The sequence below is a fragment of the Rhinolophus sinicus genome, linkage group LG04 (genome assembly GCF_036562045.2).
Source record: "Rhinolophus sinicus isolate RSC01 linkage group LG04, ASM3656204v1, whole genome shotgun sequence".
Lineage (NCBI taxonomy): Eukaryota > Metazoa > Chordata > Mammalia > Chiroptera > Rhinolophidae > Rhinolophus > Rhinolophus sinicus.
The window spans coordinates 187,935,290-187,962,092 of NC_133754.1; the positions used below are offsets into that span (position 1 = coordinate 187,935,290).

General features: G+C 58.3%; 1 protein-coding gene across 1 annotated transcript in view; it reads left to right on the forward strand.

The window, feature by feature from the left end:
• CCDC187 (coiled-coil domain containing 187) overlaps positions 1-26,803 on the forward strand; it is a 46,325-nt gene that overhangs the window by 9,685 nt on the left and 9,837 nt on the right. Inside the window, exons 5-18 of the mRNA XM_074331551.1 lie at positions 1,061-1,156; positions 4,974-5,108; positions 5,661-6,718; positions 6,946-7,040; positions 10,258-10,991; positions 11,295-11,382; positions 15,631-15,743; positions 19,591-19,673; positions 20,108-20,221; positions 21,345-21,466; positions 21,591-21,682; positions 24,522-24,607; positions 25,279-25,418; positions 26,331-26,415. Of these exons, the coding sequence (XP_074187652.1) occupies positions 1,061-1,156; positions 4,974-5,108; positions 5,661-6,718; positions 6,946-7,040; positions 10,258-10,991; positions 11,295-11,382; positions 15,631-15,743; positions 19,591-19,673; positions 20,108-20,221; positions 21,345-21,466; positions 21,591-21,682; positions 24,522-24,607; positions 25,279-25,418; positions 26,331-26,415 (3,041 nt within the window). The remainder of the gene's footprint in view (positions 1-1,060; positions 1,157-4,973; positions 5,109-5,660; positions 6,719-6,945; positions 7,041-10,257; positions 10,992-11,294; positions 11,383-15,630; positions 15,744-19,590; positions 19,674-20,107; positions 20,222-21,344; positions 21,467-21,590; positions 21,683-24,521; positions 24,608-25,278; positions 25,419-26,330; positions 26,416-26,803) is intronic.

A 26,803-nucleotide genomic window follows, 5' to 3' on the forward strand; every position in this document is an offset into this window, starting at 1 on the left:
GGTAGTCATATTTCATCCACCCAGTTGTAGAACCTTCCAGAAGCAGGGCATGGGGCAGGGCCTGGGTCTTTTTCTTAAAGTTGTTGTTAAATACACACACCATAAATTTACCATCTCAGCCACATTTCAGTGCCAGCTCAGTGGCATTAGGTGCAGTCACACTGTGGCACGGCCACCACCACATCATCTCCAGGACCTTCTCGTCTCCCCACACTGACACCCTGTCCCCATTAAACACGCCCACCCCTCCCCCACCCGCTACTTCCTGTCTCTGTGAACCTTACTCCTCTGGGGACCTCCTGTGAGGGGGTCCTGCAGGGTTTGGCCTTCTGTGTGGGCCTGGGTCTTAAGGCCCCTCTTGCCAGCAGGGTCAGGGCACCGAGGCCCAAGTGACAGGCCAAGGCCAAACCCAATCGCACTGGAGGCCTGGAGAGGCCTTGGGTCAGTTTGTCCCGTGTGCCTCCAGCCACGTGGGGACATGGAAGGCTTGGCCCACTGTCTCGCACTCACTGGTGGGTCACTGTGCTCGCATGGGACTTGGGACAACTTCTGCCTCCTCCGAGTCTCCACGTCCCCCCATCATCCAGCCAGGGTGCACCCAGCTAGGCGAAGGCCACTCTGACCCCAGCGCTCACTCCTCCTCTCCTTGTCCACTGTAGCCAGCTGCTATGCGAAGGGTTCACCCGTGGGCCCTTTCAGGCATTTATTCATTCAACAAACATGAGTGCTGTGGCCCATCCCTGAGCTGGGTCGAGAGACTGAGAAGTGAGGCTGTTCCTATTCTCAGGGGCTCTCGGCCACCAAATTTGTGCACAGTCAGGACGTGCCATGAGGGAGGGTTGGCATGCCCAGCCGTGCACGGGGATTGCTCAGCAGGTGGCCGTGAGGGGTCGCAGGGCCATATGTGCCCCCGCGGCCTCTCGCTTAGCCGCCCACTCTGGTGTGCATGACCAGGGAGCAGACAGGATTGCCACGTGGCTCCGTGGGGCCCGGTGGGGAGCCCCTCGTGTGTTGGGAGCCACTGCTCACGTTCTCTCCCTCCCCTGCGCCTCTCCTGAAGTTCCATGGGAGAAAACCAAAAAGACGAAGAGTGGTTCTTGCAGAAGAGAGAAGGCCCCCAAGTCGCCCACCCCCAGAAGAGCCGCCAAAGACAAGGGTAAGGTTGGTTCACGTGGGGCTGGCAGGGCTGGGAGACATGCACTTACCGTTTGGCTCACTAGGTAGGCACACGGTGCCAGGATAGCTGGTGGCCAGGGCCTGCCTAGAGCCCTATGTGCACAGGCTTCTGGGGGGCACCTGGGACCTGTGGGGCTGAGCTTGACTGGGGGGGTGTCTCTGTGCACCGAGGAGGGGCAGCGTGGGCGTCGGCGTCTCAGGTTAGTGTAGAGTCTGGCCGCCACTGAGCAGCAGGTGGGTCCCGCCCACCCAGGGGGCTATGCCCTGTGATGAGCTGAACATCCATCATGCACCCTTCCCACCCCTGGAGTGGTCCAAAGCCACACCCGCACTCGCCTGTGCTTCCGCACGCCTGTAGTCTGCTACTCACAGCGCACTGACACATTTGACAGGCATGTGTGACGATGGGCAGCCCGTGACATGTGTGGCTGACAGATGGGTCTGTGTTTTGTCACATGGCATCACTTAACGGGCTGTCAGGGTTTTGCCGCCTTTGGCAGCGGGACATCTGGTCGAGGACGTGAGCTTCCCTATGGCCTGATTTGGGAGTGAAAATTTTAGGCAGCAAGCCCACCTGTGCGCTCGTGGTGAGTAAGACCTTGGGCAGTGTCCTTTCTCTGACCCCTCTGGGGACTTGGAGCCGCCTCACAGCCGAGCATGTGTGTGATGATGGCAGCGTTCTGTGAAATGGTGTTGGTGCTGGGCCACAGTCACGGAGAGCTTCCTAATTCGGGGCCTGGCAGGTATGGGCACCGGCCTGGATATGGTTTGTGGAGCCTGTGGGGTGAACCTGAGAGGGACCCCTGCCCTCGGGCTGCATGTGGGTGTGTGGGGACCAGGGAGGCAGCCTCCTCTGCAACGTTCCTTGAGAAGGTTCTGGTGGTCGGATGAGTGAGCCATGCTCGGTGCCCAGCTCGGTGTGTGCCAGGCACTCTATGGGCATCAGCTTCTGTGATCCTCACTGCTCTCCTCAGGGTGGCTGGCTTGCTCCCATTGTGTAGATGGGGAAACTGAGGCGCAGAGGTGCCACACAGGCCAGTCAGGGTAGGGCCCTGACCGATCCAGCTCCAGGCCTGTGCTCCTTACCTGAGACGGCCCAGGTGTATGTCCCTGGGACCACACCTGGTACCACCTCAAGGCCCGCCCTCTGGGTCTGGGCTCTGGGACCACTGTACCAAGGGGTTTGGGGACACCACGGAGAGTCCCCCAAGTGGAGAGAACCCCTACCCAGTGGGAATGAGGCCGGCTCTGTGGGACCCTTAGTCTAAGAGTACTTGGAGCTGGGGTGCCGCTTTTGAGCTGCTCCTGTGCATCCCCGTGCCTCAGTTTCCCCCATGGCATGAGATGACAGTCCTGACGGGGGTGGGCAGTGTGTGAGCTGTGCCTCACGTCATCACGCTTCCTCCTCCACACCTTGCCTGGTGGGCCCTGAGTGAGGTGGGGAAGCTTAGGCAGGGCTGCGCATGCTGGGGCAGATGTGCTCATTTAGCTGCTAAGAGAGTGAGGGACGCTGGGAGACACGAAGAAGGTTCTGGAAGGCCCACTGAAAATGCACAAAATATGACAATTTTCTGCATTGTTGTCTGCCCCCCCCTTATCTTTTTGGTTTGTTTTATTTTAATGGCTCACTTGAAAAATGACCTGCTGTGTGCCTGACACTGGGTCAAAGGCTGTGCTACGGGCTGCATTCATCATCGTAAGCGCCGTGTCACCCCCGTGGCGCTCACCATTAGTTTCTGTCAGTGACGAAGTCACAGCTGGCTAAGGAGAGATGAGTGTGGGCTCAGAGGTCAGAGTCACAGGACTTGGGAATTGGATGAATTAGAAATTTGCTGTAGTTAACAAAAAATTAAATCACAATAGTTATAAAATATTCATCCATCCGGCCGGAGGAAAATGAAGCCTGATATTTAATTTCAGATTATATCACCTCACTTTGCATTTTTTATCATAGATTAGGTCAGTCCTGGAACTCTGACAGGGCACTTGGGGACTTCATCCATTTCCGCAGATTAAAAATCCTCTCGTAAAAAAATTAATTGCCATTAAACTGCTCAGCAGAAGAAAAAATGTGCCCCCCAGGACCCATTTATTGACCCGGGCCCTCTGGCGGGCTAATGGGGAAGGTGAGAGCCCAGCGAAGGAGGGGCCTGGGGGTGGGGGCTTGGGGGCCTGGCCAGGGCAGCCCCCGCCCCCCCACGGGGTGCCCCAGAGGAGGGTCAGAGGTCATTTGGGCAGCACAGCAGTACAGGTGCCAGGACGCAGGAGTCCTCTGGGAAACCCTAGCACACTGGTCCCGCCCAAAACCCAGAGGAGGCCTGGCGGGCAGTCCCAGCCTCAGCCCTGCCTTTGACTCTGCCCTGACCTTTCCAGGCCCAGCTCCTAGAGTGGTAATGACCGCTTTTTCATCCATGTGGCTCTGTGGGGAGAAGCGTACAGATGGGGAACTGAGGCATAGAGAAGTTATGTCACTTGCCCAAGGGCCATAGCTAGTGATGGGAAGAGCCTGAATTAAACCCAGGTCTGGGACTCCTGAGCTCTTAACCTCTGGTGTCCCCAGGAGCTTGGGGCTGGAAGGCATGGCCCTGGGAGGGGGCTATTAAGAGTGTCCTACTAGAGAGAAGGTCCCGTCCTATTGGGGCATGGCTTATGGAGGACAAGCTCTGGGGGACAGTTCTTAGAGGGGCATGGCTTTACAAAGGATGTGACTTAAAGAAAGCAGGGTTTTGGTGTCCTGGCCCAGAGAGGTGTGGGTGGGGGTGTCTTCAGGATCCTTCCTGGGGGCATGGCCTCTGGAGGGCATGGCTCTGAGTGGTCCCTTCCCCTTCCGCAGCTTCAGGCCTGGGGCTGAGGTCTCTGGATCTGGGCCGTTAGGAGGGGGCCATGTCTAGGGGCTGCGTGTGCTAGGGAGACGCCTGACCCTGTCTGGTGGCCTGTCCCTGGGTGGTCAGCTCTCTGGGTGGTCTCTGCTGTAAGGCACCGTCACTTGGCAGAAATGCCCAAGGGGCAGGACAAGTTCTGGCTTGGGCAGTCTTGTTTCCCTGTGGTTTGCCCTGGCCTGGCCCTGGGGGAGGGGCAGCATGTGAGTACATGTGCATGCGTGTGTGTGAATTATAGTCTGGCAGCTGCTTCCTGCCTCCACCAGGGCCCTCGTGGATGGGGTTTATAATGACGGTGGGGCTGATATTGGCATTTGGTGAGTGTAACCTGGGATTATGAAGTAAAACCTTGATAGATGATGTTTATTATGTGACAACAGTTATTAAAGAAAGTTTGTGTTTGGGAGACACTTCCTGGGACCCCTCATCCTGCCAGCCTGTGCGTCTTCGTTGATCCCCCACCCGTTGTTGTCATTCATTGAGTCTCACCTGCTTAAAAACAAATTAATTTACTTCAGCTCTGTGCAAATGAGTACTGTTGGCTTACTAATTATTATTAATTATTATTAATTATCATTATTATTATTATTAGTCAGCATTACTGAGCACAGGCCATGTGCCTGGGCCGGTGTCGAGGTTTTACAGACAAAGCCGTAGGGAGCGGGTTTTATTTCCCCTGTTTACTGAAGACGAGACAGAGGGTCAGAGAAGTCAGGTCACCTGGGGACTCAGTCCTGCCTCTGGCTGGCTGGTGGCTGACAGTGTGGCTCTGCCCCAGAGGCCTGGACAAGAGGGATTTCACCCCGAGCCCCTCTGGGAGCCTGGGAGCTGCCCTCCTGGGCTGCACGGAGCCGCCAACCTCCCCGTCTGGGCCAGCATTTGAGGGCTTTGTCCCGCTGTGTGTTTTCTCTGTTTAAGATTTTGAGTTGACCGGTGTTTCCGCCTGGAGGAAAGGACAAGCTCTGGCGAGGGAGCTGCTTGGGCCCCCTCCCGCCCTCCCCAGGCTCCAGGGCGAGGCACCCTCAAGGGACCTGGCCCCAACCGCAGAATTAGGTACCTTGTATCTCTGCCTTGGGCTCCACCCTAATCTGCTGTGGCATCTGGGGGTGGTCACGGAGGGAGAGAGTCCAGGTTCCCGCGCTGCCTGGGAAGGAGGTGGCATTGGGTGTGGGAGCAGCACCTCTCCCCCAGTACCCTGTCAAACGCCTCCCAAACTGCCATTAGATGGGGGACTTTGGGAAACCACTATATTCAAAAGCCTAACAACAGAATTTCTGCCCCTGAGAGCCACGCTTTTGACTCCTGGGAGGCAGGGCATGGCCATCTAGGCTTTGCTGATTTAGGGACCACGGGGTGAGAGCCAGCAAGCCTCTTAGCAGACAGCACACCCCTGCTTGAGCTCAGTTTCCACCGGGGCCCAGCACAGCCTCGAGTCACACAGACGTGGCACCTGCCCCTGAGGGCTTCCTCGAGTCGATGATGAGTGCAGAGGCCAAGAGGGGGGCTCCCCAGGATGGGAGCGAGGGTGCCTCTGGGAGGGAGGCCCGTCTGCTTCTCCCTGAGCCCAGCAGGTCCTGCTACCCCTGTGACTGCCTGTCTTTGCAGGAGACAGCAAGAAAGTTGGGGCTGCTGAGAGCACCCCAGTCTGTCGGATGCCCAGCCCAGCCTCTGTGTGCAGTGACCCACAGGTGTCTGCCAACACGCCCAACCTGACTTCCTGCAAGCAACCCATGAGCATCCAATCTGCCATGACCGTCCTTCGAGAACTCCGCCAGCAAATCCAGGCAGGGCTGCAGTTGGCCCAAGACCGGCAACACAGGGGAGGGCAGGAGCACCAGTCATCGAAGCTGTGGCTACGGGACCTGACAGGGCGGAAGCACCAGGGCCCCTGCAGTGCCCCCGATGTGCGGGAATCCTTCTTGAAGGGTCCTCAGGCCACAGCAGAGGGGACACACCCCTCCTTAGAGAGGGATGGCAGTTTCCCCACCAGGCAGCACTGGAGCACCTTGGCCAGGTGGGGGTCCTGTCCGCAGAGGGCCTGGTCAGCCCAAGGACAGGACTCCTCCTTCCATAGATCTGATAGCACCCCTGAAAGGCTGACCTACCTCCCTTCGCGGCCCTGGAGCGCCTCCGCGGGGCAGAGGACCCGGGCCACTTGTGAGAACTGGGAGGCTCCTTCTGGAGGACCATGGGACCCCCTGGGAAGGCCGAGCCCTCCTGCCCAGCGGCCCTGGAGCGCCTCCTTCACACAGAGGGCTGGCACCCCATGCAGGGGCAGAGGCTCCCTGCTGCTGCCCTCCGGAGCGAAGCACACCTGGCCAAGGCCCACCCACAGCGCCCCTCAGAACGCACCTAGGAAGGAGAACGAGGCCCGGTTGCCACCCCCCTGCCCGAAGCTCCGGGGGCTCCTGGGCCACCCTTACAGCTCCGAGTGCCTGCGGGAGTTCATGCGCCAGAAGACACTGGCACGGAGGCAGCAGGCCCTGGAGGAGAAGGCCAAGGCCGTGCGGGCGCTGGCGCTGAGAAACCAGCGGCTGCAGGACATCTACAGGAAGCAGAGGGAGGCTGTCCTGGGCAGAGGCGGCCCTGGCAAAGCCTTCCCCGTGGTCTCCCAGACCAACCCTGGCATCGTGACCTTCGTTCCGCATTCTACACAGTCCAGGGCATGTACTGGGGTGTGGATAGAGTGCTGGCCAGCTCAGCCACTGCCTCCAGTCCCCGAGTCCCCAAATGCCTGCCTCCCTGGGTATAACGGGGCTCTGGAGGGACCCCATTGCCTCTGTCCTAGTCCCTAAAGAGGGGTCCTTGAGGAGTCCAGCCTGAGACCGGAGAGGGTGTCGGGATATTCTGGCCCGGAGTGGGGCTCTGACTGCGTCTTCCTCTGTTGCAGGACCTGGAAGCCCCCGGGAGCCTGGGGTCACCAGTGCTGCAGTGGAGCAAGGTGACTTCCGGCATGGTGCTGGGGGACCAGGAGGCCCCAGGCAGGTGGGTATGCAGGTGACGGGGAGGGGAAGAGGGGCTGCACTTCTTGTGTGGGGCTCCTGGGGGCAGGAGAGGCGCAGCTTCCTCCACCCACTGCTGCACAGAGCCTGAGATTTCACTGGGGAGATATTCCCATCACATCAAGTTCACCATTTCAACGTGAACACTTGAGTGGCATTGAGCATTCACAATATTGTGTGACCAGCACCTCTGCCCAGTTCCAGAACATTTCATCACCCAAAGGAAACCCGTCCCCATTGACAGTCACACCCCACTCCTCCCCCAGCCCCTGGCAGCCCCCAGCCTGCCTTCTGTCTCTGGATTCACCTGGACATTTCATATAAAGGGACTCTCCAACATGTGGCCTGTGGCGCACGGCTTCTCTCACTGAGCACGTCTCCTAGGTTCATCCCTGCCGTAACGTGTCTGGGCGGCTCCTATTTGTGGCCACGTGCTGTTCCACTGTCGGGGGGACAACACTTGGTTCCTCCATGGGCAGCTGACGGACACTTGGGCTGTTTCCCCTGTGCCGTTGTGAACAGAGGTGCTGAGAGTGACTTGTCTGGATACTTCTTGGGTAGATACTACGGTGTTTCCCCAAAAATAAGACCTAGCCAGACCATCAGCTGTAATGCGTCTTTTGGAGCAAAAATTAATATAAGACCCGGTCTTATTTTACTATAAGTTCTGGGTATAGTATAATATAATATAAGTACTGGGTCTTATATTAATTTTTGCTCCAAAAGACGCGTTAGAGCTGATTGTCCGGCTAGGTCTTATTTTCAGGGAAACACGGTAAGAGTAGCATGGTCGGGCCGCATGGGAACTGCCACACAATTTTGCCTCCCGCCGGCAGTGTCGGAGCTCAGTTTCTCCCCATCTTTGTCAACATTTATTTTCTGTTTTTTTCCCCTTTGCTTTTGTTTTTGTTTTGTTTTTGCCACCATGTGTTCTAATGCTGGTGGGGCAGCTGTCCACAAGCCCCCACGCCCCCAGCATCTTGAAGCACAGGGTCAGAGACCTTCCCCCCACTTTGCCTGGGGGGCTTGACTGTCACCTCTCCCTAAGGCCACCTTTCCAGTGCCTGCCCTCACCTGGGAAGCACTCCCTGGAATGCTGCGTGGGCCTGGCCAGTGCAGCCACGCCCAGGCCACTTTGCTCACTGACTGGGGAGGGTGGTGTGACAAGGAGCCAGGCTTGGAGGACGCTCGTGGCAGGAGGCTGAGGAGATGCCACCCTCCAGGCACCTCCCACCCTGCGCTGGCTCCCGACCTCGCTCCTAGATGCATCTTTGGCAGTCTGTGCTCTGGGAGGGGGCTTTGGGTGGACCCCCTGGGTGCTCAGCTCCCAGTTCTCTTTGCAGCCCTTCAACCCCCTTCCCCTGGGCCCTGGAAGTTTCTCTGGCTCCCTTTTGTCTTAAAAGTGTCCATCCCCAGGCTCCTCCCCAGACTCCGGGTCCACAGGGCAGCCCAGGACTCTGTATTTTAAAGCTTTTTAAAGACGAGGACCAGGTCCTAGGTGTGCAGCTCAATGGACAGTCACGCGCTGAGCACACATGTAACCCACACCTGGACCAACAAAACGGCCCCACCCCCAAGGGCCACCCTGCCTTCAACGGAAGGGCCAATGGAGGTCCTGGCTGTCCTGACACCATGCTGGGGTCATTCCACGGCTGCAGGAGGCTGCGCTCCTTCATCTTGCTTCATTGTGTGCTTTCTTTTTTACTCTAAAAAAATTGGAGGAAAATACACAGAAAATTGACCATCTCACTCATTTTTAAGTGCCAGCTCAGTGGCATTAGGCACAGTCACCCTGTCGTGCGGCCACCACCTCCATCATCTGCAGGACTTTCTCGTCTCCCCAAACTGACACCCTGTCCCCATTAAACACTCACTCCCCACCCCTCCCCCAGCCCCAGCTTCCATCGACTTCCTGTCTCTGAATCTGACTCCTCTGGGGACCTCCTGTGAGGGGGTCCTGCAGGGTTTGTCCTGGGACAGGCTCGTTTCACTGAGCACAGTGTCCTCAGGGTCCATCCACGTGGTAGCGGGTGTCAGGACCTCCTTCCTTTCAGGGCTGTGACATTCCACTGTGTGGAGGGACCCCGTTTGGTGTACCCTGTCCTCTGTCGGTGGACACTGGGGGTGCTCCCACATTTTAGCTCTTGTGAATAGTGCGACTGTGAACGTGAAGGTATGAACACCTGTTCGAGTCCCTGCTTTCGTTTCTTTTAGATAAATACCCAGATGTGGGATTGCTGGGTGACATGAATCTAATTTTTCAAGGAGCCACCATACTGCTTTCCATCATGGCGGCTCCACTTCACATTCCCCTCAGCACTGGACAAGCGTCCAGTCTCTCCACATCCTCGCCAACACTTGTCGTTTTCTGGTGTGATCTACAATCACACCATGATAATAGGTGTGACGTGGTATCCCACTGTGGTTTTGAGTTGTGTTTCCCTAATGATTAGTGATGTTGAGCCCCTTTGTAAGCTTATTGGCAATTCTTCTTTGGAGAAATGTCTATTCAAGTCCTTTGCCCATTTTTAACCGGCTTCTTTAGGTTTTTGTTTTTTTTTTTTAATTTATTGGGGTGACAATTGTTAGTAAAATTACATAGATTTCAGGTGTACAATTCTGTATCACATCATCTATAAATCCCATTGTGTGTTCACCACCCAGAGTCAGTTCTTCCATCACCATATATTTGATCCCCCTTACCCTCATCTCCCACCCCCCACCCCCCACCCCCCTTACCCTCTGGCAACCACTAAACTATTGTCTGTGTCTATGAGTTTTTGGTTTTTTTTAGGTTTTTGTTGTTGTTGAGTCGTAGGTGTTTTTTACATGTTCTGCATTTTAACCCTTGTGAGACTTACGGTTTATAAAGATCTCCTATTCCCTGGGTTGCCTTTTCACACTGTTTATTGTATCCTTTGATGTGTAGAAGTTTTGGATTTTGAAGTACTGCAATCTTTCCTTTCTCTCATTGCCTGTGCTTTTGGCGTCACATCCAAGAAATACCTCCAGGCGTCCTTGTTCTTGCGAACAGCCATGTGCAGTCCTGTAGATGCTCTGTAACCAGCACCGTGGCCATAAATAGACACTGTGACTAGACCCTGGGTCTGTCACGGAAGCTGCAGCTGGCCTATCCCTGCACGTGTGTGTTTCACACACACCACTGGAGACCTGACCCTCCACAACCTCTCTCCCTGCAGCTTCTGCCTGTGTTTGAACAGAGCCTTGAGCCACACCGAGACTCTGGAGACGGGGGCTCCCCAGGAAGGCTGGGATGGCACTCCCCTGCTGACATCTGCCACTGGCTCTCCAGGCCCCCCGAAGCTCCAGGACCCGACCACCCATGCCCCACACCCGGGGCTGTGCATCTATCTGGACTCCGAGGAGGCTGAGCGCCTGGGCACGCCGGGCCCCCTGCACTTCCGGTACAAGCGGGCCCGGCTGCAGGCCCTGGAGACCGTGGCCAACATCCTGAAGCGGCGGATCGATGTCCTGACTGCCAAGCTGCTCAGGTCCGAGGCAGCGGACTCTCTCGGGGACCTGGTCTTGGATTCTCTGCCCTCGTGCCCCAGGACCGTGCCTGTGGCAGCCACATGTGCAGCCCCAGTCTGTCCTGGAGGCTTGGTGCCCAGCAGGGGCAGAGGGGCTCCCTGGGACTGGGCAGACATACAGGCCCAGACTCCTCTCTCTCCCACCTGCTCCCTGGATGGAGGGACGCCGCTGTGGAGCCCCGGCTGGGAGGCGAGGCGGACCATGAGCTCGACGGGCCACCTCGCCAGCAAGCCCCGAGGTAGGGCCGGCACCTGGGCCACAGATGACCCCGTTGGCGGCCAAGGGAACCCCACTTTCTCCCTGCCCCTCGGTTTCTTCTCCCTAAAGGGGGTTATAGTGACAATACCACAATTGTTGTCCAGGCCATTTGAGGAGGTGACATAGGTGACTGTCCTGGCACAGCAAATGGCACATGCTAAAGTTTCCATCAGCCGCAGCTGCTGTCACCATCTTGACTCTGGCTGGAGGAGTGGTACAGCCTGGTCCTGAGGCGTATGTGCCTGACACCTCCCTACCCTGCCTCCCGAAGGGGGGCAAGAAAGCAGGAAGAGGCACCGGGCGAGGCTCTGAAGCCACAGGGCCCCTCCTGCTGGGGGTCGGGCGCCTCCCTCCTCCCCTCTGAGCAGCAGCCACTCTCCCCGTGCTGACACCTGGGAAATAAAATCCTGATGCCCATCTCTCCAAGGTTTCATGGATGTCGGACGTGTGGAGCTGGATGAGAGGCTGGCGAGAAACACGGCTTCCTTCCAGGCCCGCAGGCCCTTCACAGGGAGGTAAGCCCATGAGCACCCCGTGCGTCTGGGCCGTGCCGCGAGCTGCGGGGCTGCCTCTCATGCAGCCAGGGCACGGCCACGCTGGCCAGGGCCAGGAGTCTGGGTGCATCCAGGCCTGAGCAGGGCAGTGACACAGCTCCTGACCCATCTGTGCTGGCTCTGACACTGGCCCGGCAGGGCTGAAGGGCCCGTCCACACAGTGGCTCTTGGACACCTCTGGAGGGCTGTGTGCAATGGGCCCCTGACCCAGGACCCCTGCTGATGAGTGAGCAGCCCTGGGATGCACTCCCCTCTACCCTCCCTGCACTGGTTCTGGGCCCCAGGGAGACACTGTCAGCTACACTTTCTTGTGTCACTGGTGTGACTGACAGGCAGATGGTGTCCCAGGGACACTGAAGCAGGTGGTCGTCCATCCATGTCCTGTGTCTGTGTCTAAGTTCTTAAGACCATCCATCCACAGACCCTTGCACCTTCTCATGGTTTCCATCCCCAGCACCGCTGTGGCCTTCTCTGGGGGCCACTTCACACAGGTGTCTTCCCAGGGGACACTGGACCCAGTTGCACCCAGATGACCAGCCTGGGGCTGGGGCACTGAGGGCCCTCAGCTGCCTCACCATCCACCTGGCAGCCCAGCCAGGGCTTGGTTTTGGGGAACTTCTGCAGTCCCCTCCCTCGCCCCAGGACTCTAGGGCCTCAGCCATGCTCCCCAGTGCTTTCCACCTGCTGTCACTTCCTGTCCCCTCTGTCCTCCAGCTCATTTCCCCCCAATAGCCAGGGTCACTACTCTGAGCTCCCAGCCCCTCAGCCCTGACTCCCGCTCAGGAGGGGTGCCTGTCCCACCCAGGCCCAGCCCCTGCTCAGGGAGCTGCTTCCTCACCAAGGTGTAACCTTCCCTGAACAGCTGTGGCCTCTCGTCTTCCGGGGTTCATGAACATGCTCGGGCTTCTCCTCAAGGAGCCCCTCGCCACCCCAAGAACTATTCCTTCGGCCCCCATCACCCGCCCACCTACCTGGTGTCTCCTGATGCCAGAGCAGGCACGGGTCCCTGTCCCATCTTCCTCAGTGGCCAGCAGCACTCTCCTGGTCCCCAAGCCCCACCCATCCGCCTCCCTGGCACACCGTGTAGCCCTTGAGCTTCTTGAACCACCCCAGCCCCTCTCACCAGTCCTGGGACTGAAGGACCTTGGGGCAGTGGTCCCCAGCCTGGCCCCGAGCACCCCTCCCCAGCCAGCCCTCTCCCACATCCTCCAGGACCCCAGGCTTGACAGCTCGGAGCTGAGGGAAAGGAGGGCTCCAGAAGGGGACAGGCCGGCGGGTGGTCTCCAGGGGGCTGGCCTTGCCCTTTGTCATTATCAGCCAGAGCCTGCCTGGAATGCCTGGGATGGATGCCAGCCAGAGGCTCCTCACCACGCACTCGCCCGGTCGTCCTAGCTTGGTGCTTGGGTTAGGGTCTTCGGGGGCCGGCTGGAGGCTGGAGAGCTTATTAGTGGAGAGCTAAAAGGGAGGGTGGAGACCGCAGTTGGGGCAGCTGTGCAGTGAGGAATACAAATGGGGGTGGGTTGCATCTCTGGGGAGAAAGAGATGGACACCCCTCTACATGGGGCTGCCCAGGGTACCCCAGGGGTCAGTGCTTCAAGCTGTTGGTCTGGAGCATACTCACATGCTCCTGCCAGCCTGAGTCTTCCCTGGGAAATGGGTAGGTGATGTATCCACTTGGAAGGGGGCGCGATTCTCCCCAACACCGCTTCAACCCTCCCCTCCCCTCCAGGGACATTTCCCTGCCTGCATGCCTCCCTCGTCGTTACCCTAGGAACCCCCACCCACCCTGCTGTCTCATAGCCTCCCTTGTAGTCTCATTTTGGTCCTTTGGGGTGAGTTTTATCTTGCCCCCCAGCCTGTCCAGTTGGTGGAACTGTATTGTTGCCACCAGTAGGGGGCAGCATTGGGCTAGACTTCTTTGCACACAGCCCCCTCACTTCCCGTTCAGAAGGGGCCAGGCAATTCTCCAGAGTTTAGTTTCCGGGTCCCAGGCTCCACAGTGGACACTCTAGTCTGTGCATCTGCTACCGGATGGCCAGCATGGCCCCGTGGGCCCAGGCCAGAAGGTCTCAGAGCAGAGGGGTGGAGGGCACATGGCCTCTGGTACATTCCCACCCGGGGCATCCTGCACACCCGGGGAGTTCCCACCCAGGGCCTTCCCACCAGGCACTGCATCGCCCCCATCCCTGCAGCCCTGACCAGGCCCTAGGGCAGAGGCGGAAGTCATTCACAAGCGTGCCTGGTGCATGGGGTCAGGGCCCAGGGGCTTGCTGGCTCCTGAGGCATCCAGGAAAGGTGCCTAGGCTGCCCCTTCTAAAACAGCAGTCACCACTCACTGCTTCGGGGCTGCAGCTTGGCAGCAGTGCCCCTGGTCACCTTACCTGCTGTCCAGTTCCAAGGATGAAAGCTGCAGCTCTCCTCCGAGGCCAGTTTCTGAGTTGGGGTGGGACGACCTCCTGTGCCCCGTCCTTTCCCTGCTGGGCCGTGGAGCTCAGGGCAGGTAGGAGCCTCCTGTCACCAGCATTGTGGTAAGGAAGCTGGGTTGGGCCCCAGGACGCCCTGTGCACAGGTGAGGGGGGTATGCCCCACTCCCTGCAGACCCCTAAAGCTCATGTACAGCTTTTAGCACCTGCAGGAGAGGTGCTCTCATTTTACAGACAGGAAAACTGAGACTCAGAAAGAAGGGACTTTGCTCAGGTCACACAGCTCGTGGGAAGGCAGGCCAAGGTTCAGACCAGGGCTTGGACTCAAGAGCCCACGGTTTTCCCACTTGACCCATTCCCTAGTCCAGTGGTTCTGCAGCTGTTCCCTGGGAACTCATTAGAAATGCAGAGTCCCAGGCTCACCCAGCCCTCCTCAATGTGGTACACTGGGGAGGGAAGTGGGCAGTGTTTTCACAAGTCCTCCAGGTGATTCTGGTGTCCCCTGAAGTTTGAGGACAACTGCCCTAGAAAGTCTGGACCAAGGGTCAGCACGCCACAACCCCCATGGCCCACCACCTGTGTTTGTAAATAAAGTTTTATTGACACATGGCCGCGTTCACTTTTACATAATGAGAGCGGCTGCTTTCATGCTGTGAGGGCAGAGCTGAGTCCTGTCCACAGAGAGAGAAAGACCGTGTGGCCCACAGAACTTAACTATTTATTGTTTGGTCCTTTATGGGAAGTGTTTGCTGACCCTGCTCTAAATAGTCGAGGGAGACACTGGCTTATGGCCATCGATGGTGTTCTTTTTAACTAACCCTTCGAGGAGATGGCTCCTTCCTGCCGTCCATTGACTCACTTGGCCAGGCTGGCACCCTAAGTTCAAGGTTTGGAAAGCGGGAGCGAGACTGAGCCTGGGGAAGAGCCTGCAGGAATCTCGTCCTTCCTCTCCCCCCGTGGGCCCATGCTCCTGGAGCACCCCCACCCCAGCATTCCCTGGTCAACCAGGCCTGTCCCGTCGCTTGCTCGCAGCTCTCTCTCAGCCCCAGGGAGAAGGCTGCTCCCTCTTTCTGGAACACTCTTTTCTGCCATCTCCCAGTGAGCTGTGGGGGCAGAGGCTGGGTGGCAGGCACCTGGCGCACAGAAGGTGCTAGACAAACACCTGTGGCCTGTGGGCCCCTGCGGGCGGCTGGAGGAAGGCCAAGTCCCCCCCTGCCCCCAGTCTCCATGGCGACAGGTATGGCCAGCGTCTTTAGTCACTCAAGCAGGCCCTGGGTTGCTGTGTGCCGGGAAGGACACATGGCTATCCATGTGTCCTCAGGGAGGACGTGAAGTGAGGCGGGCCGTGTGCACTGCTGCTGCAAGCTCAGCACGTCAGGGCAGGTGTGGCCCAGGGCAAGGGCACGCTGTCCCGGCCCCAGCATCCCTTGGTGACTGTGGAAGCTGAGCCTCAGCTGTCCGGCACCTGTGGGGCTGCTGGGCCTCCGGGTCTGAGTGCAGAGCCCCAGCCACTGCTTCTCAGACGAGGCCCCACCAAGCCAGTGGACACTGCGGGTGTCGGCATCTTCAGGCCCCACCTGCTCACCACAGCCCCCCCAAGTCGTCTGGTCACAGGCCCTGCTCTCATGGGTCTTTGGCCCTTGGATCCTGCCTTGGACACTGTGTGGGTCTGAGAGCTCTTCCAGCTGAGGGAGCCCAGACTCCCAGCCCCTGCCCCGCGAGCTGCCTCCTACCTTGTGATGTTCACTGCTCTACCCTGCTCACATGTGTGTTTGCATGTCCCCAGCTCGCGCAGGGTGCCAGCCCCACCGGACCCCACCTGCAGCTCCCTGTGGCTGGAGGAGACATGGTCGGCCAGAGGGGCAGGCTTGGTCGCACCGTGGACCACGCAGAGCTGCGGTAAGGGCGAGCCTGCGGACAGGCCCTGGGCTGGCTGGTCAGGGGGCCGGGGAGGTCTGCTGGAGACCCCCTCCATGGCCCGACACTCCAGCAAGGTCCTGCGGGTGTAGAGAGGTCCCTTTCTATGTGGAGAACATCCACGCTTCAGTATTAAAGTGTTTTGGAGGCATCTGGGACCCAGCTGCTTGCTCTGTGCTCTTGCCACGCCCCTGTTGTGACATACTTGCTCTGAGAGATGACCGTCCAGCCACCTGCCGTCCCGGTAGCTGGGTCTGCCGTGCGTGGCGGGCCGCTCTGAGAGATGACCGTCCAGCCAGCTGCCGTCCCGGTAGTTGGGTCTGCCGTGCGTGGCGGGCCGCTCTGAGAGATGACCGTCCAGCCACCTGCCTCCCCGGTAGCTGGGTCTGCCGTGCGTGGCGGGCCGCTCTGAGAGATGACCGTCCAGCCAGCTGCCGTCCCGGTAGCTGGGTCTGCCGTGCGTGGCGGGCCGGGAGGTGCTATGGCATTGGAGGCAGGGCAGGCAGCCTGAGGGGCCTGAGGCCAGAGCCAGGGGCAGAGAAGGGCACCCTCCCGATATCCCGGAGGGAAAGTGTCAGTCCCTGGTTGAAAGGACAAAGTGCCTGACTTGTGGACCACAAATCAGGAGTATGGATGGCATGACCTTTCCCACTGACTCAGGCCCTCAAGGAGTATTTAGTGGGTGGCCTGGGTGTGAGGGCGGACAGACAAGAACTGACGTCAGCAGCTCCTTCCAGAGCCGCCTCCCGCGCCCCCTCAGGTGCCTCTCAGCTGCGTGAAGGGCCAGGTCACAGACCTCCTGACAAAGGAGGGACCAGTTGAGGGCTGCCCCACCCCAGCCCCCTGTGGGGCCTCAGGGTCCCCAAGGGAGCCACCCACACCTGCTATGTCTTCCAGAAGCCTCTGGGGTCTGGTCTGGGCACAGCAGTGAGCTACCCTTATTAGCTGGGGTCTGGCAGCTTCCACAGGCTGAACCTGAGCAGAGCAGGTGCCAGGCCTTCTAGCAAACGCTGCTCCTCTCCCTGGCGTTGCCTCCAGGCTGCCTCTCCAGGAGGCGGGAGCAGGTGGGCGATGGGGTGGAAGCTCCCCCAAGTTCTTGGTCCCTCCTGCATGAGGGGCTGAGTCCCAGCTGCCCTCACACTCTCCTGGGCAGGCCCACCTCTCTAACTGTGCAAACTGGAATTCTCTGGCAGGATCTCTTTATCCTGAGGCTACAGGCAACCCTGAAGCATCATTTGAAATCGGAGCCACTTCTGCTGGGAGTGGCTGAGAGCAGGATATCAGGTAGCCAGAAACCAAGCAGTGAGCACAACCCAAAGGGCCTGCACGAGGCTTGTGTCAGACACCGCTTCCAGGAAGCCTCCCAGATAGCACCCAGGCTGGGTCAGGGCTGCCACTCACCCTGTCATGGCCTGCTTTGTGGGCATCCAGCTTGTGTTTGTGTGTCTGTCTCTGTGGGCCACGAGAACTTGAGGGTCTGGTTCTCATTGCAGCCTTGGCCCTTGGAACAGCACCTGTCATGTGGGGGGCACCTGGGAAATATTTGCTGAAAGCATGCATGAACTGCTGAGCTCCCTGAATGCCCCTGGGCCAGGTGTTGTTTGTTACACACGGTGTCTCGGTCTCACTGTGCCTCAGAGATCGCTCCCACACTCGTGACCATGGATGAGGAAACTGATGCCCCCATCAGGAACAAAGACACCCATCGTCTCCAACCAGGAAAGGGCCGAGTGGGGACTCAGGCTCAGCTCTGAGTCAGTCAGCTCCAGATTTAACGAGTGGAAAGAGTGCCGTCCGATAGAACTTTCTAGTCTCAAACACCTTGACCAGCCCTGCCCAACAGAACCTTCTAGACCTAAACACCTAGCACCATATTATCCAGCAGAACCTTCTGAGATGAGGGAAATGCTTTCAATTGTGGGCTATCCAATATGGCAACCACCAGCCACATGTGGCCGCCTAGACATTGAAACGTGGCCAGTGTGACTCAAGAGTGACTTTCAATTTAAGTGCACACGGAAGCAGCATGTGTGGCTGCTGGCTGCCGTGTTGGGCAGTGAAGCGCTGGCTGTCAGACTCTGTGGCTCTCCCACCCGGGACAGGCATCCTGCCAGCCTCACTGGGGTGCGAGGCCATGACCCCCCGACCCTGGAATGGAGAGGTCACTTTGTCGCCATCATCATAGTCACGAGCCATAATAACAGCATTTATTAAATCCTCTCTCTGGGTGCCCAGCTACCAGGCACTTTGGGGTGATGTGCGGTGCTGGGCTCCTCACCAATTGTCTTTAGAGAATTTGGGGAGTGAGGCCAGTGTCACTCTCTGCTCAGTGGGGTGACTCTGGCAGTCTCGGGGGCTGCCAGGTGCTTGGCCAGCCAGGGCCATGCTGCTGTCAGGGACAGTTTGCTTTCTGTTGGGTCACAGCTCAGAGCTCATGTCTCCCTGGTGACCTGTCAGGGACGCTGGCATGGCCAGAGGTGGGCAGGAACTTCCCCTCCTGGGGCTGAAGGGCTGAAGCCTTGGGCCTCGGAAGCTTCCAGGTGCCTGGAGGAGGGTCAGCGGGAACTTAGGCCAGCGGGGGCCAGCTCGGTGGGAACCAGGCATCTTCTCTGGCTTCAGCTTCTCGAAAGGGCCACACAGCAAAAGGAAGAGGGGATTTTTCCCTTCTCGAGGGAACTTCAGCTCAGAACAGACACTTTAAACCAATTCCTAAGTGTCTTCACAGAGGCCAGTTCACTGGAAGGAGGAGAGCCCCCCCACCCCGAGCACCCCCAGATGCTCAGTGTACATGCAGTGGCCAGAGCCCCTGCTTCTCCTCTGGCTTGGTGCCTCACGGTTTCACAGCTGCCGTGGAGACGCCCAGGAACTGGAGTAGCCATCACTCCCAGCTCTTTATCGGCTCTAACGTGGGAAGCTGAGTCGCTCTGCTCTGGAAAGGAGAGCTCAGAGGAGAGGGTGTTACTGTCTGCACACTCGCCAGCAGTGACTGGGGAACTCATCGGAGAGTCACCAGGAGGGTTCTGCCGTCTTCAGACCAGTGGCCTGAGCCCGGGTGTGAGCTGACCGCCCTCCATGTCCTCCTCTGCCAGCTCTCACCAGGAACCAGACCAAAAAGGAGGAGGGAGGGAGGGTGGAGGAAAGAGCACACTGGCCACCCCTCCGACCTGGAGGCTCCGCTAGAGGCAGCTTCCACAGGGCCGGGAGCACCAACCGCAGGGCCTGAGCTGGGCCTCAGGCGGCGCCAAAAGGAAAGAGTCCCCTCCACTGCCCTCGGGGACTTCCTAACCCAGGGGGAGGCTGAGGTCCTCACTCCCACACGCGGGGCCAGCCCTCGGGTGGGACCTATGCCTCTGCCTTGATACGCCCCCTGCCCCCCGCCACGATTGTCACTAGTGGATACTAACAGCCATCACTGGAGCACGCGTTAATTAGGTCATTTCACTGCCAGGGAGCAGGGAAACTCCGTTTCCCACAGAGGCTCTGATGGGCTAGTGGTTTGTTCCAGGCCACCGGGCAAACGCATGATGTGTGAGGTCTGCCTGGAAGCAAAGCTGATGTTCTTGACCCCTGTTATCTCTGCAGACCTGGGTCTTTGCTCCAGGGGGAGTGTGGCCCAGGCGGGTAGGCAGAGCGAGCCCCTGGGAGGTCCAGGCCTTGCAGCAGCGTCTGTCTCCTGCTCCAGGGGCTGAGGCCTGATTATGGGAAAGGACTCTACTGGAGTCTGCCTGGATTCCTCCCTCTGTGCCCAGCGCTGGCACTGAGCAGGGGGTGCCCGAGGGTGCTCCTGGCGCCCAGTACCCAGCTGCTTCTTTCCCCCTGCTTTCCGCAGGTCAGCAAGAGGACGGCGGGCTGCATGCCAGGCACCTCTCCAACATCCAGCAGAAGTCCCTGAGCTTTCTCCAGTCACTGAAGGTGTGTCCCGTCCCCTTCTACCAGGCAAATGACTGCTGTGTCCCCTTTAGGCCTCATCTATTTGGGGTGAGCTGGGAGGAGCCCCTGTCCCCCTGAGACTGAGCAGAAGAGGCTCTAACACAGGGAACTGTAGACTTTAAAGCTGCAGCTCTTCAGGGGAGGCTGGGCAAGAGGGTGGAAGGCGGAGAGCACAGCAGTCAGACGGGCCCAGGGCACCAGCCTCCCTGGCTGAGAAGGGGAGGCTCCAGGTAGGGAGAGCACGGGTGGGAGGGGAGGAACGAGGGGCTTTGTCAAGAGTGGGGTCCTCTCGGGCAGAGGGACACTCGAGTTCTCAGAGGTGGCACTGCCTGCACTCTCGGGCTGAGGGTTTGCGGGGAGCTGTGGGGGCAGCAGGCTGGGCCCCAACAATCCTGAGGCTTGGGCCCTTCCCACAGCTGGACCAGCAGAAGCAGGAGCAGGCACTGGCTCACCTGCGGCAGCGGGCGGAGATGGAGGTCTGGGAGACACAGAAGGCTCTGCACGAGCTGCTTTTCAAACACCAGCTGCAGGTCAGCCAGGCCGTGGCTGAGACTCTCACACATGCCCACTGCCTGCCCAGGTGCCCCTTCCTGGAGGAGCCTGTGGCCCTTGGAAGGTGGATGTGACTCCCTTGCCGGGTGGGGGCTGCCTGTCTTTGCAGAAGGTCAAGTTGAGGAGGGTACTACCCTCCCAGACATGCTACCTCCTGAAATGTGGGCCCTGCCTGCACCCCACAGAGGGGAGCGCAGCAGCCTGCTGGAGGCCGGTAGGTAGGCTATATGCGATGCTTTTCCTGGGGGCTCCTGGCTGGGGTGACAGATGACCGTCTGAGCCTCTCACCTGCCCATGTCCTGGAGTGGCTGGCACCTGAGCTGCGGGCTCTCCATTGGCGCTCACGAGCTGAAGTGTGTGGGAAGCTTGTATCCCAGGCAGGTGTGCCCGGGAAGGGAAGGGGACCCGCACCTCCTAGCCCACCCTGCCCAGCACCCTCGCACTGGCCTGTTGAGCCCCATTGGACAGGCAGCTCTGGCTTCTCGGGGTGGTACAAACGGTCCCCAGCATGGCCGGGCTGGAGGGCTGAGGACCAGGAAGGTAATGTTTGTGACCTGGTGGGACGTGAGGAACCTTCACAGAAGTGGCTCTTCTCTGTGCCTTTGTCTGGGGACTGTTGGGATGTTCTCACTCACACTTAGGGAGATACTCCCAGGAGAGTAACTGAACCCAAGGGAGCGTGTGGATACGTATGTACACGTGTGTGCAGTTGCCATGTGTGCACACACGCGTGCAGGTGCCTTCAGACCCACAACGGCACAGGCACATCTGGCCTCTCCTGCTGTTTCCAGCATCGCACCTGCTGGGTAATTGCAGTCACGGCAGCCTGCACTAGTTCCTCAGGTGGCCTTCATACAGCGGGCCCTGGCGGTCTGATCCCCCACACTCGGGGGGCTCCAGCACTGGCCTTGCTCTGCGCTGCTGGGCACCTCACCCCTGCCATGTCCAGCTCTCTGGAAGACAGGAGGGGGCAGAGAAGGGCCTGCCCCCTGTGGAGGATGGGAGACTTGCCCGGCCTCCGACTCCTCCCTGGGGCCCGGCCTGGCCTGAGGGCTGTAAGGCTGCTCTGTTCTTCCTCCCCACACACACCTGTCCTCGCAGAGGCTGATGGAGAAACACAAAACCCAGGCCAAGCCAGCAATAGCTTCGGAGCTGGAGCAGCTACTCCTGTGTGGGGACCTGGATCTGAAGACCTCTTGGAGCAACGTGACAGCCAGACCAAGGTGCAGCCCAGGGTTGGGGCCCATGGCCCACGCCCAACGTAGAAGGCGGGGTGGGGGCGTCTCAGATAGTCATGGGCACTGGTGCTGCTGAGTGGTGAGTCCCCACTTCTTTCTCACCTGGCAGATCACACCCACCCCTGGGCACAGATGCTGCCGCGCCCTCCCAGGGTGCCAAGGAAGGATGGCAGAGTTCAGTGGGCAAGTCAGCTTCTGCAGGTGAGAGTGTCCTCAAAACTAGCCACACCCCAGGCGCTGATCCCCGAGCCGGGCAGCAGACAGAGCCTGTTCCTGCATGGACCCCCCAGGAGAAACTGAGTCAGACACACAGTAGAGAGGCCCAGAGAGATGAAGGGACTTGTCCGAGGCCACATGGTAAGGGCAGAACCAGGATTTGAAACTAGGTCTGATGCTAGGACTATATGATTGACCCTCGGGCAACACTGCTTCTTGTTTGTAGGGACAAGCTGGGTATCCACTGCGCCTGGGGTAACTAGGATAAGACAGCAAGGGGGCATAGCAGCCACCATCCCCACTCACATACACCTGGGGACTGCGAGCCTGGATTACAGCAAGAAAACTTTAGGTTAGACACTAGGTGAGATAGCCCAAGGGCCAAGTAAGGAAGAGTGTGGTGTGTCATCCGGTCCTGTCCATCACACTCAGGGACTGAGAGGGTCTCAGCTCCTCCAAGCTCGCTCCCGGCAGACCTCCACAGTGGCTGTTGCGTCTCCCTGAAGCCCTGGTTACAGCCCATCTCGGCCCCTTCAGGAACAGAGACCCTCACACTCTTTCCAGGCCATCCAATATGCCCACCTCTGTCCCTTTGAGCAGTTTTCCCTGCGACCGACCTCTCAAGTGCTGGCTCATCAGTATCCTGCCCAAGTCCCTTCTCCGTGTTGTATGTTGGCAGGTGAGGGTCCCTTAGTGCAGGCTGCAGGGACCTGGGAGCAAACCTCCCTGAGCTCTGAGCTCAGCTGAGCTGGGGGCAGCAGACGGTGTGAGCACCTAGCCTGACGCAGTCGCCCGGCTGTGCGGCTTTGCTCCTGTTACCAGTTTCCAGTCCAATCTCATCACGGTCACGAAGCATTTTTGTAGGACCCTACCTATGTTCAGACGTGGGTCTTTCCCACAGTACGGTCTGTCTTTGTGGGTGTCCCATGTCCTCTTGTAAAGAATGTGTCTTCCGCTGCTGTTGGGTAGGGTGTTGTTCAACCCTATTCCATCCTCAAGGGCTTTCCCATTGGTCAGGGAGGGAGGGGCACTAAAACAATGCCCAGTAGCTGTGGCTTTGTCCCTCGCTCCTCCTTGAGGCTCTGTTGGGTTTTGCTTCGTGTATGTTGAAGCTCTGGTATCAGGCCCTGAACACTTAGGGTTATTATGTGCCCCTGATGAATTGAACCCTTTATCCTCTGCAGTCAGCTTTGTCTGATGCTCATCTGGCTCCCCACAGCTTTCTTACACTGGGGTTGGCATGGTACAACCCTCCCACCCTTTTAACCTGCTTCCCGTGTCTCCGTTTCAAGTGCACTTCCCGTAGGCAGCATGTCCTCGGACCCTGCTGTGTTTGTTCTCATATGTTCTGGCAATCTCTGCCTTCTTTGGGATTCAGCAAGTATTCTGCCACCGTCCCATGCTGTCTGTGCTGCTGGCTTAGGAGCTGTGCCTGTTGTGTGAGGGGTTGCTGTGGGATTTACCGCAGTGTGTGCCAGTATATTCAGTCCACCTGCACGTAACACACCGCCACTGCACCTAGGCAGAAGGCTCACCCACACGCCCGTTTCTTCTTTTCTGGACTTTAAGTGACTGTTGGCATGCACTTTACTTTAAGTATTTTATAAACTCCATAATATATCGTTATTATTTTAAACACTCAACGATCTTTTAAAAATATATACATATTATACATATCCCAATATGTGGTGCTCTTCAGTCCTTTCTGGGCACCCAGATTTCCTCTCTGACATAATTTTCCTTCTGCCCAAAGGACCTCCTTTCACATTTCTGGTAGTGCTGGTCTGCTAGTGACAATTTCTTTTACCTTCCTTGTGCTTTGCCCGAAAACCCACGAATCATAAGGTTTTCCAGCCTGGCTAGTGGAGACAGATGTAATCCCCAGCCCTCTTGGTTCTTCTGGATGTTTCTTTTCCCAGCAATGAGGTTTCACCATGTGCACATCATTGACCAATTCTCTACTAAGGGCTTCAGGAGGACACTCCACAGATCTCCGGGCGTCCCTCTCTGACTCTGTCCCACGAGCTCTAGCTGCTTTGGTCTCTCCAGACCCTTAGCTCCACTCCCCTACCCAGGGGGTCTGCCAGGCACTGCCTCAGTTTCCCCTTTCTGAACTGCAGCCGAGAACGTCTCTCAAGGCAGCCAGTAGTAGCAATGAGAAGTCTCACCTCATGGGTTTCCTGTCCCTCGGGGATTACTGTGTTATGTTGCCTGATATAGAAAACCATTCTTTCTTGTGTGGATGTGTGAACATTTATATCTCTATGGTGCATTTACATACGTACTTTTCCGTTAAGTTTTTTTCTTAGTGGGACAGTAAATCCACAATCCAATCCCTTTTACTCTCTTGCAAGAAGCACAAGTCCTCATATGACCTTTTTAAAAGCACAGGGTCCGTTTTCCATCACACCCATCATCCACGAGTGGCCAGCAGCGGTCAGTGGCCAGATAGCTGCTTAAGCTGGGAGTTTGGGCTCTGCTGTCACCCCACCTGCTTGGTGCTGCACCTTGAAGGGGTCATTCTCTCTCTCTGGGCTTGAGTCTCCCCTGTGGGAGTCAAGTAACTGGACTCGGTTAACCCCGAGCATCCTCTACCTTGGGTCTGGTCTTTTGCATAGTCAGTGGGTTCACACACCAGAACTTCGTATCAGGAAAAAGAAGACAGTTGATTTCTTCTGGCATGGCCTCAGGAAGGTCTGGGGTGAAGCTGTGTGTACGTGGGGGCATTAAACCGTGCCACACATACTGCTTTTGTGAGGCCCTCCTGTAGAACAGGTCCCTGGAACCGCTACATGACCAACGACCGCCTGCTTTCTGTCCTCAGAGCCCATGCAGGAAGGGAGGCCAGACCAAGCCCACTCCCAGCTGCCCCAGGCCAGGCTCTACGCTTGGGACCACCCCACCCAGCAGGTACAGGGAGATGTTCCTGGAGGGGGCATAGGAGTGGGGTCCAGGGGAGGCACTGGCAGCCCGTGGACAACCCAAAGCCTCCCTCAGCTGCCAGGAGGCCGTCAGGGGCCAAGGCCTGCCTCTCTGAGAGCCTGCTCCCAGGGGGTCCCCACTGTGGGTCCTGGGCTGGGGCAGGCTCTCCCTGCAGTGGGCATCACACACCCTTCCAACTGACATCAGCCCAAGCCAGCCCCTTCCACCCCGGGAGGTAGGTGAGGGCAGGCATTTCAACAGGCTGCTTTGGGCAGGGCTGGCCCTGCTGCTCACCTTGCACATTGCAGAACAGGTGGCCTGGCCTATCGCAAACCCTCTAGAGCACAAACAGGTCCCGGAACTGGATTGGTGCTGGGCACCAGGCCAAGATGATAAGGACCCACACCTGCCGTCAGGAGCTCAAAGGCGGGAATAGGACACACCATAGGGATGAGTGGGGTGGGCAGTCCAGGAGGACTTCCTGGAGTCAGCGACCTCCCCAGAGCTAAGCACCGCTAGGAGCTAGGCTTGTCTCAGGAGTGGCCTGGAGCTTGGCAACGGTGATGTAACTGTGGTCAGAACAGTCCATCCCACTGCAGTAGAGCCCTGTGGGGCCCTCTAGCGCCTTGCCCTGGGTTTCCCACCACTTTACGCTCCAGATGCTGGAGCAGAGTCTGGAGCAGAGTCTGCAAGAGGAAGAACTCCGTGCACAGCACCAGGCTGCGCTTCTGTGCCTGCGTGAGAAGGCTCTAGAGGAGAACAAGCGCGCAGAGCTGGCTTGGCTGGAGCATTGGCGAGGGTGAGCGTGTGCGCGTGCCGGCCCCCCAGCACCCCCATTCCGACAGCATTAGGGAAACATAGACTATACTGATCCAAATAGTGACGGGTGTTTGCAGAAAGTTAGATAAGGCAATGAAGTACCAAAAAATAAATACATAAATTGAAAAACCACCCATCGTCCCACCTCTCCGCGATAATCTCTGCCTATAATCTCCAGTCTTTCTTGAAGGCTCTTGTTGAGGGACATAGGCACATGGCTTTTTAAACAGTAGGCATAATACACTGCACACGCTGTTTGTAACCTAAGACCTAAGTTTTCACTTAAAAGTCCAGAAAACCCTTCTGTGTCCCTTGGTAACTTCTACAACAGCCAGGGTGCCCAGCAGAGACCAACATTTCCTTAAACAGCCCCCTATAGCCGGACCTTCTGGTAGCTTCCAACTTGGTGGCATTAGAAGGGACCATCCTAGACCTTATTTCCTTAAATTCCTAGAAGTAGAATTGTCATGTCAGTGAGAACGCATTTTTTAAGCTTCTTGCTTGATATTGCCACATTGGCCTCCAAAAGGTTATTGCAGCTAAGATCCCCACGGGCAGTTTATGAGCGTTCCAGACTGTGGGTGTTCTACTCCACAGCGCACCCCGTCCCCAAAGGACCCGCAGGCTAGGCTGGGGCTCCAGGGTGGGAGGTGCTGCCCTCCCTTCGTCTCTCAGGCCCAAAAGGGGTTGTGAGGGGGTAGAAAGAGTGACAGCCTTGGCTGGGGTCACCGTCTGCCCCCAGGACTTCCCCAGCTTGCCCACGCATGACCACTGCCTCCTGCTATGGGAGGGGTCATCCCACGTCCACCCGGCTGGCCAGGGCTGGCCGTGCCTGGCTTTCCACATCCACTTGCTGGACTTGAGGTTGACCATCCTGCCACCCCACCCCCAGGTGTCTGGGCAGCAAGGGGCACTACACTGCACTGGTAGCCTTGGTGGAGAAGCAGCACGTCCTCGGCGACCTGGAGCGGGAGCAGGTAAGTGGGCAGGTGGCAGACACCATGGCGACCGTATGATCAGCCGCACGCTGGCTAGAGAACTCCCGAGCCCTCACCACGTCCAGGGCCGCTCAGGCTTCTCACCTCCGTCCTACACGGCCTGTCTGGATTGGGAAGGTGGGGTGGCAGGCGTGGGGTGCGGGTGGCAGGAGGAGCCCCAGACAGAAAAACACAGTGACACTATCTGCAGGGCAGACCCTGACCAGTGAACCGTGAGGAGGGCTTAGAGGGGGGTCCACTGATCACATGGCACTGAGGGTGGCCTATGGCACAGGCCCTGCCTGGGGGCCTGCCCCGGTCTCCCACCTGAGAGCGGGCGCTGGCTGGAGGGCCTGGCCACCCAAACCTGGAGTCCGGTGTTGTAGGC